Source organism: Notolabrus celidotus, chromosome 2 (genome assembly GCF_009762535.1).
Source record: "Notolabrus celidotus isolate fNotCel1 chromosome 2, fNotCel1.pri, whole genome shotgun sequence".
NCBI classification, from domain to species: domain Eukaryota; kingdom Metazoa; phylum Chordata; class Actinopteri; order Labriformes; family Labridae; genus Notolabrus; species Notolabrus celidotus.
Window position 1 is genome coordinate 7,099,989 of NC_048273.1, and position 17,111 is coordinate 7,117,099.

Below are 17,111 nucleotides of genomic sequence, written 5' to 3' on the forward strand. Positions count from 1 at the left end.
ACATACACGCATCCTCCTCTCCTGACATATACGAGATGAAATAAAAGCTGCAGGATGCAAGAAGGAGATACTGGCAGGTGCTGACATGCAAGGCTGTGCCAAATATCGGTTATGGCACAGTGAAGCTTGGAGCGCCTTGTTGTCGTCTGGCATCCCAGACTGAACTCAGCAGCTCGTTCGTTTCCTCAGATGTGGGAGCGGAGAAATACTTCTGAATGCTGTAACAAAGACTCACACAGAGGTCAGGTTACATTTAAGAATCTGTTTCATTTTGCTCTTTCTTAAGAATCCTCCTGCGTCATTATTCTCCTTTTCTCGGCTCAATTTACTCTGCAGAGTTTTTTCACATCATTAAAATGAGTTGCAGGCTGCTATTTCCTGGAAAACTGAGAGGCAAAATATGATTCAACCATTCAAACTTTAATAAGAGTAGTGAGTCCATTTCAGAGGTTGTTACTCTGTTGGACTGAACCACAGGGACTGGAAGTAAAAAGTAGAATTAGCCTCTTGGTGGCTGACAGGAGAATTATGGCCAAGCTGTCGTCTCTGATGGACATTTCTTTTCTGTATATATTCTTGTTGAATATCTTGTACTGTACACCTTCTTGTTTGCTGCTGTAACTCCATGATTCCCCATTGTGGGACGAATAAAGGAGTATCTTATCTTATCTTATCTTGGTTCCTGTAGAGAAGTCAAAGCAGAAGCCTGGTTGACTCTACGCCGTAGTGGCCACCACAGACTTTTACAAACATAGGAGGTCTAGACCACTCTATGTCAAATTATGAACAGAGACCCAACTTCAAAACAGGGTAAGACTCAGTCTGACCCCGTCTTAATCCATCATGAGCATTGCACATCGCAGTATTTAGCTAGTTACAGTGGTGAGGAAAATCTTCCTTTTAACAGGCAGAAACCTCAGGCAGAACCAGACTCATGTTAGACAGCCATCATGCCTCAACTGAGTTGGGTCTGGAAAGACAGATAGAGGGGAGTAAGAGAGAGAGGTGATAGTGATGAGACGAGTAGTAGAAGCTGTTGCCACTGAAATCCAGTATGTCCGTATCAGCTGGAGTCCAGAATGTTGGCAGCAGGAGGACGTCTACGGCAGCTCAGAGGAATCTACGAGACAAGGGAGCTCAGGGACTCCAGAAAGGTCTATGGTTAGTAACTTTAATGGGACAGGCAGAGTTAAAGTAAGTGATGAAGGGGTTGGGGGGAAGGGGGTGAGCTAGGATCCCAGTGTGTTAGTACGCCAGTTCCCCCGGTAGTCTAGTCCTATAGCAGCGTAACAAAAGCTGGTCCCCTGTTCTGATTTCTCCACCTTTCTGTAAATGTCTGCTGAAACGAGCCGTTTCAGTTTTCAGTGTTTTTCATACGTCACAACGCCATCCGGTCTGTAACTGAAGTCAGAGCTCGGAGCTTGTTCAGCCCATAGACTGTATAAAATACAACTCAACCCCTCCTCCATTTTTCATTACCTGCACACACGTGTGCTAACAAGGAGCTTAGGAGGGAGGCATGCTAGTTGTAGGCTGTCTTAATAAACATAAAGGTCGGTTTTACTCCCCACGTCTGCAGATTTGAAGATCTAGTGGATGATTTAAATTTTTCATGGAAAAGTGCTAGCGCTAGTTAGCATAGCCACATAGCTACATGTTCGTAGCTGTGTACCAAGACACACGTCGACATACTGACAAATAAAACAACAAGAAACACAAAATCTGTGACCAATCGTTCAGAAAGGTCCTGCTGCAGGCGCCTCTCCGTCAGGATCAGATTCTGGATCAGATTCAGAGGGTTGAAGTAACGCGGGTCTGTGAGCAGCCGTGTCTATGCAGCCAATTTGTAAACATTAGATCCACGTGCTGGAGTGCCGAGGCTACATCCACTTCCTGAGGGGGCGTGGTCAGAGAGCTCAATCTCATTTAAAGGCACAGACACAGAAAACAGCCTGTTCTGAGCAGGGCTGAAAAAGAGGGGTTTACAGGCAGACCAAATCTGATTTCAAAGTGATTTTTTGAGCAATAAACTTTAAAGACATGTTTTGGGGACCTCTTAGACCAATATATTTTGATGAAAAAGAGCAGAATATGTCACCTTTAAGATTAAGAGTTTTCCAATGAGAGGCACATCTGACTTGGTTGACAGGCAGGAACACTGTAGCTGTTAGCAAGGATGCTCAAAGCCCGCCTCTTTACCTCACACTAGCTCGACAGCAGTTAGGTTGAGTTCAGCATTTCCAATATGGAACCCACCGACGATTGGCCTCAAAACAACGCTTCAGAAACAGAAGGGTGACATCACAGATACTACATCCATTATTTATACAGTCTATGGCACTGACACAGGGCTGCATGTTGATTGATGCAGAAGTATAAACCAGGCTTTAATCCTGCAGTCCTTCAAGAGAACAGCAGGAGGCGACTCTTAAGGTAAAATACAGTCCAATGATGTAGCTCCTTTATATTGTGCAGCTGCAACGTGAAGGAAGAAGCTCTGCCTTCATCACCTCTTTGAACGTTTGTATTGAATCCAAAATGGTGTAATATCAGTGCCCCAGACTGTGATTTCTATAGATTGCATAAATCATGAATATATAGTCCCTGTGAAGTCATCCACTGGACTCTGAGGAGGGGTTTTGAAGCTCAATGATGGCGGGCACCAAACTAGAAATGCTGACTCAACCTAACTTAACCTAAACACAGGAAAGAGGCAGAGTGAAGGCAGCTTTCGGCCTACTAGCAAACAGCTAAGATGTTCCCACCTGACCACAAACTCTACGCCTCTAATCATGCAACTTCATGTATAACTCCTCACAGTGTCCAAGTCCAAGATTGGATAAAGATAGAGCTTCATCTTAAAGACGGTTGGTGGGGGGTCTTTGAATGCATCATGAGTGTGAGAGAAATAGCCACGAGGTGTCTAAAAAGGAGCCAAGTGTGTCTGCGGATATTTTTGGACGACAGCGGCGGAGGTCTGGGAATACAGCCATCACCCAGGATCTGTTTGACCCCTGGTTGTTATGTCTGTGTCGGAGAAAGCACAGCTGCTTTGTGGGAGTCAGAAGGTTACGTCTGCAGACCGTTTGATCCTTTTCACTCAAATCAGGGATAAGAAATACGTCAACGTGGACAAACGTGAGTGTCATCTTCTCAGTCTTTTCATTCGTACAGGTGTAAATAAACCACAAGCAGTAAAAATAGACGACTTTATTGATTAGTCTGATTATTGTCTTCAGCCCAGAGATCAGTTGTGCATTTTTTTAAGGTTCAGTTTTCAGTCTGATGCTCATAAACATGCAGAATCAAGCATGCCATCAGTATTTCAACCTCTTCATTTACCGTCATTAACAATCAGGATGTGTGGACGAAAGGTCTAAAGCAAGCTTCAGCAGCAGAACCACCTTTTCTTTGCATAGATAAAAACAAAACTACATTAGCTGTTTTGAAATATATCCTGCAAAAAAGATGAGTGTTGTGCTTTGTTTTTTTGTTTTTGTTTTTTAAACCTGCTTGATCGTTAGCAAAATTGTAAGAGACATTATGGGAACAAATAGAAAAATCAGAGCTCAAATTTCAAGTAAAATGTTCTTATTTCAAACAAATCCAGTGTCAACAATCTCCAGATTTCACAACCAAACTCATGTGAAGGCTGAAATCTGACGCTGAAAGTTCAATTCAACCTCGCAAGCGTGCAGTTTTTAAGACTTTAAGTGCAAAAGAGTAAACAGATTCAGAGACTGTAGCACCATCACTTGCTTTAGACCACACATGGATGCTCATGAAATGCTCTGTATACATAAACTGACAAAAACTGAGTTCTCCAGTCTCCATCATTGAGTCAGAACATAAACACAGTGAGAGTTATGGGAATATGAGCTCAGACTGTTCGCTGAGCTGTAAGCAAAGTAAAAATGATGACAGAAACTAAACAAGTCAAAGAGGGAAATAAGTTAGAATGAATATTGTACACGTGCATTTCATACAAGGATTAAAAAAAATAAATGGTTTAATCCTGCAAAATATCATAAAATCAACACAGAGTAACATCTGGCTGTCATCGTCTCTTTACATTTATCATCCGTGTTTTCTTTACAAAAGACAACAAGTTCCTGTAACTGGGCTCAAACATTCATGTTGGACACACACTGATGTATTTCCTCGGGTAACCTGACTCTACGCTGACCTCAGGATCAGTCACGTGGAGGCCAGAGGACGCAGCAGATCCAGCTGGGACTCCAAGGTGACCCTCTCCTGATGAACCACCTGCAGCCAAAAACAAAAACATGACCTTTAATCACTCCGAGCGCGAGACACACCTCAGGCTTTGTTTACTTTCTGTGGTAATGATGATCTGTATCAACATGAATCCTGAAAATGAAACTGTTATCAGAGTATCATCGGCGTACATAGTTTAACCTTTTACGTGTTTGACCCAAGAAGGAGCTGAAAGTTGTGCATTAGAGGAAAGGTCACGGGGTCAATCCAATCAGACAACTCACATGGAGTGGATTACTGAGAGAATGCAGAATATGTACATGTGTCGCCTCCTCTCTGACCTCCTCTCTCTGGAAGAACAGAGCGAGGAGGGAGGAATGGAGACCCACAGGTGGATGTTGGGGTGGACTAAACTGTCTGTGAAGAAACCAGTGACCCCATGTTCTGTTACTTTTTTTTTTACTTCAAGCTGTTTATGAAGTGATTATGTTTTTAATTTCAACTTTTAAATATTGTTCTCTGTGTTTATGAATCATGTTGACTGTGACTCAAAGCGTGACCTCACTCAAACCCATGAGAGTTCAGTGCTTCAGCTTCAGGGTGGAGATGAGTCTGGGTCGGCGGCTTTGAGTGGTTGGTGTAAAGACACGGTAGCAAAACGGGAAGAACAGAACTGATGGTTTAAAGGGATAGTTTGTTTTCTTTTCAAGTGTTGTCATTTGAGGTACTTGTCAACATTAAAGGGATATTTCAGTTTTTTTGAAGTGGGGTCTTATGAGTTACAGTACACTATTGCTCCTGCTAGCCACAATGCATGCCGGTGAGCTCTTCCCCTTTAATGAGAAAGTTCCCAGAGGACCGGCCGGCAAGCTAGGCTATTTTTTCGGCGGACAGGGCCTCCTATTTCGCGCAATTTCGCTAAAGTTGAGAAAATATGGTCCAGGAACTCATCACGGTGCAAATGCATGCACCAGTAGAAAAAATGGGAGCTATTCAGTTTGCCGTCAGAAACCCCCTTTGTTTTGTTTTGGCACTATTTTCAGACGCACCTCACAGACCGGTGTTCTTCCGCTGCATGAGCACGGATACACGCCGATCAGCTGTTTGGATCAACAAGCACTTCAGTTCACCTGTTCTGGTTTTCTGATTTAACTTCTTAAACATTGAAGAAATAGAGGCAGGGTGGTGAGAGAAGCAGATACAACCCTGTTTAAAAAAAACAAACTATCCCTTTAAAGCTTAAAGAAGTGATACTTTAGAGAAACCTCAAACACATGAATGTACCCTGCCTTAGTTTGTGCAGGATGAGCCCATGTGTCAGCAGTAGTGTGGGTAGAGCAGGGGTTCAGGGACCCCTTATGGGTGAGCTTAGATTCGGGAGCAGGACCACGCCTAAACCACACCCTCAATCACCTGACAAGCCTTCTTAAACGTAGCCAGCCTACTCCAACTGCTTGTTTGTGATTCTTCAACCCACCCTCCCTCACCTTACTCTACTGCACTTAACCTATTTCCTTGTCCTCTCCTACTCATCTCGTGCTCGCTCCTTCTATGCTCTGTCTACTTCCAGGTACAACCTGGGTCAAGATCAGCTCCGGCAGGATAACGCTGAGACGGAACCCCCATCCTGAGTCTCCTTCTGCTGGGCACACCACGCACAACTAATTCATTAAATGTTCAACTTATGTCCTTGTGTGGCGTGGTCCTTGCTAGTGAACCCCCTCATAATTGGAACATAGATTAAGCACATGCTTACTACCATTCTCACTCTTAGATACCCTTGGAACTATTTGTATTGTAAAACTTATCAATCTTAATACTTCAGACCTGTTCCATAGTGATAAACAGATAACACTTCACCATCTGTGTTTTCTGGCGGATGTATCCCTCGCTCTTTTGCTGGAAAAGTCTTTAGTGTTGTTCTTATACTCCAGGTGATCAGATGTCACTTTAGCGTGGCTGGCTTCATAGCTTCGTTCGCTACAACCTGAAGACACATGACGCATTTTGGTCTCCCGTCACTGTTCTCAATAAAACCAAACTCTATATACCTGTCGTCATATAGTCTTAATTTAGCTAGCTTGGGCTTAGCACCACTTCACGATGTGAACTGTTTAAGGAAATGGCTCCATGCTAGCGAGCTAGTAAGCAAAGCTAAGTAGTAGCAGGAACAGTTGTGACCGGAGTGATGTGTGAATGAGTGATACGTGACAGATTGATGTGAGTGTCACATTTATATCAGTTTCTATTGGCCCAAAGCTAACTAGGGTGGGACTAATGGGCACAATATGCTGGTTTCATTGGCCCAAATGTTCCTCATCTGTATATATGCTCTTTTTAATGACACAGCACAATTTCATAATTTATTAGACATTTTTTATAATTATTTTACGGACCCTCACACTATGGTTCGCGGACCCCCACGGGTCCTAGGACCTCACTTTGAGAACCACTGGGGTAGAACATCAAGCCTATCACTTTCATCACTATTTCTTTCTCTGCTGCTCTGAACAAAATGAATCCCCAAAGTGACATTACAAAATATTTAAGTGCTGACAGACTGAAGATGATCCCAGCCTTTAACCTCTGTAAACATAATAAGGATCAAAGAGAGTACGTCAGTCTTTGGAGCGAATAACAAGAAGACTGAATCAGGATCACTTTAACACAACAGTGCTGCACAGAAATGTGAGGGGAGTGTTTAATGGGAGTTAGTTTTTCTTGAACTACAGTCTTTATTTCAGCTTCAGGGAAAAGTCAAGGACCCGTGCAGCCTCCTCTCTCTCTCTGTCTCTCTCCCCTCTCTCTCCCCTCTCTCTCCCACACACACCCTGTTGAAGTTGGACGCCTGACCAGCTGAGACTATTTTAAAGAGGACAGTTGTGGATGCCAGAGGCTGTTTGGTATTTTGACAAGGCCTGAGTCTATATAAAGACACATGTGCCTTTCTCTGCAGGATTCCACACATGCTCCCAGGAATGAGCAGAACAAGCAGATTTAACAGGGAAGAAGAATGTCATCTCTAAAACCTCTTGTTTAAACTTGAATGCTTTGTAAGATCACCCTGACATCAGATGTGTATCACCCTATCCTTCATTCTTCCGTCTCTGCTGTGTACGAGTTATAAAAGTGCAGCATGTGAGCGTGGAGGTTTCTCTCCTGGATGGTTGGCGTGGAGAATGACCGGCATGCAGCATGTGTTCCAAATGCGAGAGCGTGTGCCGCGGGCAGATCCCCAACGCAAACAGCTCAGTCTGAGCCATTAGTTCAGCTCTGAGTGACGGGTGGGGGGGGATGGATGGAGGATGGATGGAGGGGTGGAGCGGGGGGCAGACAGACGAGCCGGGAGCTTTTCACCAAGTCGGACCAGCAGGAACATTTGTTGTGTGACTCAAATGAGAATGGGAGAGGTCAACTTCTGACACACAATCAGAAGTCTTCATGAAGTCAACACCAGCACTCCCTGATTCTTGTGTTGGAAATGAAGTTTTAAAACTCATTGCCACACCCGATCACAAAGACAATCCTCCTCAGCTTGATACTGCAAAATTCCTTCATACGCTATAAAAGTCGCATCTATCTGAGAGGAACAGGAGATGATCTGACCTTGAGTTGTTGTTGCAGCTCACTGTTGAGGCGTGTCAACACGGCGTTGGTCTCCTTGTTTTTACGTATCGCCATCTGGATCTCCCTCTTCTGTTTGGACTGCAGCCTGAGAGAGAAGTTTATCACCTTTAGTCAACTTGAATCAACTCTCTGCATGTGTGAAAAAGTGAAAAGAGTGAAGTGAACGCAACAGAGTGGATCCAGTGGAAGTTCACACATTCACTAGAACAGAAACCTATCAGATCTGGTGCCATGACGGATCGGAGACGGACCGGTCATGGACCTGGTGGAATTTGGCTGTAACTGGTAGCTTTTCTTCAGTGGCGGTTCTAAACCAGTTTTACTGGGGGGGCCAGGCTGGGGCCAAGGGTGTTGTCAGAGGGACACACTCAACCCTAACAAAAGAGACTGAGAAGGGCGAGGACCAGCTGAGAACAAACTGGCAAAACATCAGTGCATCCCTTTATACTAGACATATATACTACTGTGTACTAGATCAACATGCAGACTGACAGCAGCTGTTTGGCTGTTTACACTCAACATGAGTCCCTTAGTGCTCTAAGGGACTGGAACCAAGTGCCACACGCATGTATGTAACATTGGCGCGATACCGAAGCTTTTTTCATTGTATAATATTTATTTGGTGTGGAGGGGGGGCAACAGGGAGGTCCAGGTTCAGTTTTACAGGGGCACCGGCCTCTGTTGGCCCCTCCCCAGAACCGCCACTGCTGCTCTTGCAGAACATGAGGTTTAATTAAGTAGTTAAAGGAGACGACTGAATAACAAAGAAGCATTTAAGTCTTCTGCAAGAATGCTTTATGTCAGACTTTGACACTAAAGGCAGGGTGGTGGACCCTGTGCTTGAAATGTAGGGACTGTGAAAGCCTAACATGATTGAAAAGGATGATTTTATAGTAACGTCATGGCCGAACAGGTAGCAAAATACGTATTATTCACAAGGCAAACAAACATGAAGTTACACCTTTCATTTTGAGTTTTGTTTGTGAAAAGCTGATGGATTTAAGACACTTATTTCTTTCCTTTCAGCTTCTGTTCTCTCAAATCTTCTGGAAGAAACATCTGACTCTTCTTCTGCTAAATTTCAAAATTCACTAACTTTGTGCCAACTTTTTCTCTCTGCGTTTTGTTGCTTGGCAGGAAGCAAACAGATAAAGTTTGGGAGTTTCTTTCATTGATAAAGGCTGCCCCCTTTGAGGCTTGAAGAAACGCTCAAGGGGAGTAAAACCATGAGTTAAAAAGAGGCGGGCTGCAGACCTGAGTGGAGATTCTTTGCTTTGAGAAACTCACTTTGAAACTTCATCCATCAAACTTTACACAACAAACATTTCTACAGTTTCAATTCATGATTAAAAAAAGTTGAATGTTTAACTAACTTCTGAGCATGTTTAGTTTGTGGAGGAAACGACATGGCAGGAGGAGGTCCGGTCTCCAGGTTCTGGCTCTCTGGGTGGTATTTCCTGCGGACCGGCTTCTGTGGCGCTTGACTGTGAGAAACTCCAATCACCTCCTGATGGGAAGTTCCAAAAATTGAAAACCAGCCTCCTATATAAACTGTGATGACATAAATTCAAACTCATGTGAGCTGACCTGCTTGGAGGCACTCGTGAGGTCTTCAGTGCTTTGACCGAATCTGGAGCGTGGACTCTGATCCTCACGTTTCACACCGCTCTCCTCCTGGAACATGGACAGAAAGAAAGACCCAATATATGTTATTTTATAAGCATCATGATGAGGGATCTTCTTATGCAAGAGTGATGATGTCATGAAGTGGTGAGTTAATAAGAATAAGAGCTTAAAAATGCAGGATGAAAGGCGTTTTGAATGTAGATAAATCTGCGCCTTCCCCTGCAGACCAGGATCGAGTGCTCTCCTGGTGCTGCTTTTGATCTGCTCAGGGCAGCCATGATTGATTTATTTGCTTTTATTGCATCTCCTTGCAGCATTGCAGCCATAACTCTCTTTAATACACAAAGTATTAAGTATCAGCACCTGCTTTCATTCAGCAGAGAGGTTAATAGTGCAACAGAGTGAAGACAGGGCCTACATGTGAAGGTCAATTTCTTAATACGAGCTCAGAGAAGGCGGGCATTTCTAACGAGGCAGCCTCTTCTATACTTTTAATGTCTTTCCCTTCTGTTAATGTTGCATTTAGTGGATATTATCCACTCTTTTTTTTTTACTCAAACCTCCATTGTGGTGGCAGCTCAAATGCCTGGGTTTTCCTGATGGCTTTAACAGAAAAGGCTGCTGCTGCTGGAAACTTTACCCATGAACCTAAAAGTTCAGTTTGCAAAGAAATGCCACCGAGCATGAGATTCACAGCACCGCTGGACGGGTAACACAACCGCAGCATGGAAACATTTAAAAGTGAAGCAGTAGTCGGTACAGTGGTAATAAACCACCAGAGCTCCATCAGCAGCCTGTGTGGCCGCAGCAGCCAGCAGCAGGTCACGGCTGCTTCACTGCAGAAATGTGAGGGACGAAGAGTTACTGTCGCCATCATGTAGAGCCGCAGAACCGGTGTCATTAAAACTGGTGCAAAAAGGAAACATGCAGATAAATCATCCTCAACAGGCCGGGTAAAGATACAGGACTGAAGCTAGAGCTGGGAAGAGTGGAGGAGACTCGGACCAAATAAGACTGTGTCCTAATATATTTACTTTTAGGATAACAATACAAGTTTCTCTTCTTTAAGGCTTAGAAAAGTAAAGCACAAAGATGTTGCATCACTCCTGGCAGCCTCACTAACTGACCCTGCTGTGGTCTCTGGAACAGTTTGAGGTTTGGAAAATGTAGGTGAAGTGAAGTTAACTTAAGAGGGGGCTGAAGAAGTTAAGTAGATGCAAGACGTGTGAAGTGAAATGAAGTTAAAGGAGGTCTAAAAAGTGAAGGTAACAGAAGTAAAATCAGATGTAAAGCACCACAGAGGAGGCAGAGAGAATAAAAGACAGGTTAAGTAGAATAAGTTAAGTTTGGTAGAGTGAAATAAATAAGAGTAAAGTTATCCATTCGTCCCAGGTTAGGTTGCTGGGGCAGCAGACTAAGGAAGATGACTCTTGGGAAAAGTGGTTTTAAGTTCAGTCAGGAGAAACAGAGTAAAGTGTGATATTTTAACTTAGCGAGTCACCTTCAGGGTACATCTCTCTTTCCTTTCTTCTGAGTGAACTGAACTCAGATCGTATTTTCCGTTCACACAAACTGCACACCGATCTGCTCCCCAGGGTTTCCTGGAAGATCTGGTATCAAATATTCTCCCCTAACTTCACAGTGACATGTTTTATGTCAGGGAAGCTATTTTTAACAACCACTATAGTTCACCCGCGTCTCTGAGGGAGCTGGACCGGTGTGAGTTTCAGTTTGTCTTACTAAGTGAAAAACACACACACACACGCACAGGCTGCACACACACACACACACCTCAGGGATCTCTTAGGTTTTAATTAGAAGTAAGTCAAACATCCTGTGGAGAGAGAGAGAGAGCGGTGATACTGCACAGACGTGGACAGAGAGGAGAAGATTTTAAAATATAAACCCTGGGTGATTAAAGGGAACGTAATGAGGTCTGGGTCTAATGGAGGGAGGGATCATGTGACCCTTGAGATAAGAGAGAGAGGATTGAGTCAGACTGTGTGGATAGAATGAGGAGCTGTATAAACTTTGACTTTTAGAATAGATCTAATTAGTCCAAAAGGAGTCAGAGAGGGGGATATCACACAGACAGAAACCCGTCAGGTCGTCTGCAGACGTTCAAATAAGAAGACCTTTTCCTCTCTAAACTTGATTACGGACGAGCTTCAGTCCAGTTCTCTAAAAGAAGAAAAGCTCTGCAGCACGAGGACGATCTGATAAACTCACTTCAGGAAAGGAAACTTTCAACGAGAGGGCGACACTTATATGACTAATATCAACCCTTTGTATGTGTTGCAAAAAAGAGCAATCAGACTTCTAAATAAGGTGAATGTTAGAGAACATACTAACAGTTTGTTTATCAGCTCCTATTTGTTGAAATTTAAAGATCTAGTTAACTTTAAAACATTATTATCTACGTTTAAAGCCAGTAACAGATTATTACCTGAAGACTTACAGAAGTTGTTTGTGTTCACATCTCATGAGGACGATCATAGTTGGAAATGTAATTTCAAAAGTCCATACGCACGCACTACATTAAAGCAAATGTGTGTTTCAGTTTCTGGAGTTAAACTTTGGAATTCTCTGGATGATGATGATATAAAATGTAGAGATAGACCGATATGTCTTTTTCAGGGCCGATACCGATACCGATTATTAGTAGTCAAGGAGGCCGATAACCGATATTTGGAGCCGATATTTATTTGCAGTAAAAGGGGAAATATTGGCGTCAAAAGTTTGAATAATACAAACTCCAACACTTAGCTCTGTTTAAATACCTTTAAGAATATTTTTATTAAACAGCTTTTCAGATTTGCAACATGTGAAACGTTGTTTTTACCTTAGACTATAGACATCTTTGTTTTAACATTCTAACACAAAGTGCAGGGAGCTCCCAGGCTCAGCAGCATGTCTTATAAAGTTCAATGAGAACTTAAACACATAAATAGCTCCTTAAAGTTTTCTACAGTAAAGAAAGTTTTCCAAAATGTCAATTTAACTGAAATATAAATCTTTCACTTATATTTGTTTTATGGGGGTATTTCAGTTTTTTTGAAGTGGGGTTGTGTGAGTGATTTAGTGAATTTTGAGCCAAAATAACCCAGTTTTAAATTGATCTCTTATTGGCCGTTGGATTTTTAAAAAAGGCTGATGCCGATATTCGTCAAAATGCCGAATATCGGTCTACCTCTAATAAAATGCTGCTCTAATAATGTACAGTTAAAAAGAATGTTAAAAAGTAAAGTAATGGGGAACTACAAACTCATCCAGTAAATCTGTATTTGATTGTTTCAGTGTTTATGTTGTGTTGTCAAACACTGAAGTGAATGAATGTTAAATCTGATAACAGCTGACACACAAACTAGGATTCATTTGATAAACATGTTTGACTTTGATTTTTGAATGGTCAAATGTTGTGCTGTTAAACAACTACAGAAATTAAACTAGTGATTATAGGCTACGATACGATACACCTTATTGTCCACTTTAAGTCTCTCTCTGTTGTGATATCTGTATTCTCACTCAGGTATAACTTTCAGGTCCTTCACACTCCACTGCTTTGTCAAGAATATTAAACATGCTCTGGATGCTGAATCACGTCACAGCCTGCACGTATCGCTCATATCCAAATGAGATAATAAAAAGTGTCAGTGAAGACGGATGAAGGACAAACAGGCCGCGATGGAAAAGGTTGAGGGACGTGTCACTTCAGCCGTAAATAAATCCTCCATATATATTCGCTTGCTTGCATTCTGATGTTCGCCGCTGTCATAACCTCTGAGTCCATTCATGTCTTGAAATAGAGACCTGTAAACTTGACAAACATGAGCGCAGAGACTAATTTATGGAGGGACATCTGAGAGGGACGGGGGGGAAATCGAGGAGGGGAGAGCGACGGTAGTCTGGGGAGGGTGCACGTTTTCTGCTTCTTACATTTTCAAACCTCAGACCAGAACAAACCAGATTTATTCTCACCTCTTCTCTGAAGTGACTGAAGTCTGCAAAGTTTGGCTGCGGCACTTTACTCGGAGGAGCCGTCTCTGGGACGTTGATAAAATGAGGAACCTGGAGAGAAAGATATGCACAGATTAGTTTGAACTTCATTTAACGATGCATCTTGTTTGATCTCATACACCTGAGATCAAAGCATCTAGTGTGTAAAAATATTTTTGGAATTACTCCAGCAGATTGCCATGAAACAAGCTGCAACATAATGTGTCTGGGCAAATGTGCAGAGCAGCCTGGACCACTAAATGTGCCAATGAAAGATGCAAAAACAAGATGCATGTTCTTGCTAAGTTATGAGTTTCTGCAGCTTAATTCGGCCCTAAAGAAGAAGAACAAAGGGTTTTGTCATTGATTTAAGAGCACATGGATTTCTGTGCAGAACCAGGCTCACCTGTGTAGCTGATGGTCTGGGAGGAAGCGCTGGAGGAGCGGGCAGCCATCCACTTTTTACCCCTGAAAATCCAGAAAACATGATAAATGAGATATAAAACAGAGTGATATACTTCTGTTTTCTTTGCAGGGGTTCACATTTCACCCCTGAAACAAACCAAAGCACCCTTATTTAATAATTTCACACTGACTCGGAAGCCTCTCACCTTCAGACTGAACAATAAAACCCACATATCTCTGTTTCCCCTTTTGTTTTCTCATGAAAGGAGAACTATCAGAAGCAAAACACAATAACTCAACAACCACAGCTGCAGGAAGTCTGCACTCTGAGCCCGTGTGAGATAAAACATGGCTTTAGAGAGGATAGGGGTAGTGGGTGTGGACGTGGAGGGTACCTGGAGCGCCCTGCTGGAAGAGCTTGTTGAGGTCGAGCGAGGAGGCTCTGGAGTGAGTCTTCTGGGGTCGGGGTGGAGGGGTCGGGGGCTCTTCTGCCTTCTTCATGGCATCTTCGATGGAAGTGCTGGAGTAGGACCTGCAGGTGAGGCCACAAAGGAGGGAAGTAAAAAGTATAATGAGGTTAAAAAAACGCAGGAATGATTGTGATTAAGTCACATATTTTTAAGTTGTGATTTTCTTTACCTGGGTCTGGTTTTCATCCTCGTCTGTGTGTCCAGGTCGTGAGGCGGCTCTGTGAGGACGGGGGACATTCATTTAGTAAACACATGTCGTACTTCTGGTTTTATTTGTACTGTAGGAAATGGGAAGCAGCCTCTTCCTACCTCCCTGTGAGACCACAAACTGCAATTTCATGTTTGAAGCACGTCAATTAACAATTCAAATTTTTACTGTGTCAATTTTACAGATTTAGGATGTTTAAGTGTAGTTTTTCCCACATTAAAGGAGTGTTATTTGTCACCTGGCCTCACAGGAAAAGCACCGAGTTGTAGGGTCTGTCTCTGCTGAGATGTCAACAACCTCTTCACACCGACGTCTAAAGACACAGGAATAAAAACAACCGAATAAAGCAGCGCTCCCACAAACATCTCCCATTTCTCACAGTGCAGTTTTTGTGTCGTCTAGGCATTTTGAAAATATTGAAATAATGCTTTAAAGATTGTTGTTTCATTCTTTGACTTTTCCAGATGAGGACAAAGTGCATGTGCTTCCCCCCTCTGTGTCACATTTCTCAGTGTTTTTGTAATAATTGCTTAAATTACCTTGTGGACATGTTTCTTCTTTTACATCTTGTTTTGTTGTGACCAGACCCGGCTGTAGTCTCTCTCTAATACCCCGATCCTAAACACAAACAAACAAACAAACACAGTAAAAAACAATAATCTGCTTAATCTTTTAGAACAACATCACTTCACTGCCTGCAAAGACTGACGTAATGTTCGGTGTGTAAAGGATTTCAGCTCATGCTGTAAGCTCAACATGTGGAGCAGCCTCATGTTTAGATCATCAGTGCCCCCTAGAGGCATAAAGAGGAACACCTAATTAGCAGTTTTAATGAAAGAGGGTTTATCTCACCATCTGATTCGACCTCAGCTCAGAATCCTCAAAGACAATGAGTGGCTCTGCACTCTGCAAAAAAAGCACAGTGTTAATAGATTAATTCTGTAACCACTCAGATACACTTTTATGAATGATATCAGGTCATACAGTATCTCATAAAAGTGAGTACACCCCTCACATTTCTGCACATATTTAATTCTATCTTTTCATGGGACAACACTGAAGAAATGACACTTTGATACAATGTAAAGTAGTCAGTGTGCAGCTTGTATAACAGTGTAAATTTACTGTCCCCTCAAAATAACTCAACACACAGCCAATAATGTCTAAACCACAGGCAACAAAAGTGAGTACACCCCTAAGTGAAAATGTCCAAATTTGGCCCAAAGTGTCAATATTTTGTGTGGCCACCATTATTTTCCAGCACTGTCTTAACCCTCTTGGGCATGGAGTTCACCAGAGCTTCACAGGTTGCCACTGGAATCCTCTTCCACTCCTCCATGATGACATCACGGAGCTGGTGGATGTTAGAGACCCTCCATGGGGTTTAGGTCTGGAGACATGCTTGACCACTCCATCACCTTTACCCTCAGCTTCTTTAGCAAGGCAGTGGCCGTCTTGGAGGTGTGTTTGGGGTCGTTATCATGTTGGAATACTGCCCTGTGGCTCAGTTTTTGAAGGGAGGGGATCATGCTCTGCTTCAGTATGTCACAGTACATGTTGGCATTCATGGTTCCCTCAATGAACTGTAGCTCCCCAGTGCCGGCAGCACTCATGCAGCCCCAGACCATGACACTCCCACCACCATGCTTGACTGTAGGCAAGACACACTTGTCTTTGTACTCCTCACCTGGTTGCCGCCACACACGCTTGACACCATCTGAACCAAATAAGTTTATCTTGGTCTCATCAGACCACAAGACATGGTTCCAGTAATCCATGTCCTTAGTCTGCTTGTCTTTAGTAAATTGTTTGCAGGCTTTCTTGTGCTTCATCTTTAGAAGAAATGTGAGGGGTGTACTCACTTTTGTGAGATACTGTATATTCATGACTTGTTCTCCTACCTCAGGAGTTTCCGGTATGTCCTCATCCTGCGGAGTGTACCCTGGTTGTAGAGTTGGAGGGAGGCTCTTTGGGAGAGGATAACCGTTCTTGCGTGCGACAATCAAATGAAACGCTGTGCAGAACTCGGAGAAGGTGAGAGCCCCGTCTCTGTCCACGTCACTCAGCTCCCTTAAAAAAAGGAAGAAAGTGTCAAATATCTGCAAAACTTTGAGAGAACAAAATCATCCAAATTAAACTACCCGCTAACTTAATTAAGGTGAAAACTTTTAATGAAATAAGTCAATAATTTCAGATTAATTTTCTTATAATATGCAATTTGTTTACTGGAAAGAAGTTGGTCTGTATTTATCAAAAAAAGAGATGTACTTAAAAGACAAGCTTAATTAAAGGCCAAGTAAATGCATGTAGTCATTTACAGACACACTTTAAATGTGTACAATATTTCTATATTTCCCCTGCATGGAACAAAATACTGACTTTTGTCAATTTAAAGCCAGTCTAGGCATCTCTGCATACTGGGAAAGAACAATTGAACCCTGTATTTTCTATTCATTTTGTTTTAGATTGAAAATGGGAGTTTTTGGGAAAAGTTTTACATAATAATACAAATTCTGAAATTACAAAACAGTAAAATTAGCCTATTTTCAGCCCTTAAATGC

The 17,111-nt window shown here is 42.7% G+C and overlaps 1 protein-coding gene across 3 annotated transcripts in view; it reads right to left on the reverse strand.

The window, feature by feature from the left end:
• Nucleotides 1-3,195: 3,195 nt before the first annotated feature.
• Nucleotides 3,196-17,111, reverse strand: part of reps2 (RALBP1 associated Eps domain containing 2) — a 40,232-nt gene continuing 26,316 nt past the window's right edge. For all 3 annotated transcript variants that reach the window (XM_034673937.1, XM_034673929.1, XM_034673919.1), the window contains exons 8-19: nucleotides 16,452-16,620; nucleotides 15,403-15,456; nucleotides 15,090-15,168; nucleotides 14,789-14,863; nucleotides 14,512-14,560; nucleotides 14,268-14,404; nucleotides 13,874-13,935; nucleotides 13,450-13,539; nucleotides 9,433-9,519; nucleotides 9,219-9,352; nucleotides 7,825-7,930; nucleotides 3,196-4,266 (exon numbers count right to left, since the gene is read on the reverse strand). In XM_034673937.1, the coding sequence (XP_034529828.1) occupies nucleotides 4,198-4,266; nucleotides 7,825-7,930; nucleotides 9,219-9,352; nucleotides 9,433-9,519; nucleotides 13,450-13,539; nucleotides 13,874-13,935; nucleotides 14,268-14,404; nucleotides 14,512-14,560; nucleotides 14,789-14,863; nucleotides 15,090-15,168; nucleotides 15,403-15,456; nucleotides 16,452-16,620 (1,111 nt within the window). In that variant the 3' untranslated portion in view covers nucleotides 3,196-4,197. The remainder of the gene's footprint in view (nucleotides 4,267-7,824; nucleotides 7,931-9,218; nucleotides 9,353-9,432; nucleotides 9,520-13,449; nucleotides 13,540-13,873; nucleotides 13,936-14,267; nucleotides 14,405-14,511; nucleotides 14,561-14,788; nucleotides 14,864-15,089; nucleotides 15,169-15,402; nucleotides 15,457-16,451; nucleotides 16,621-17,111) is intronic.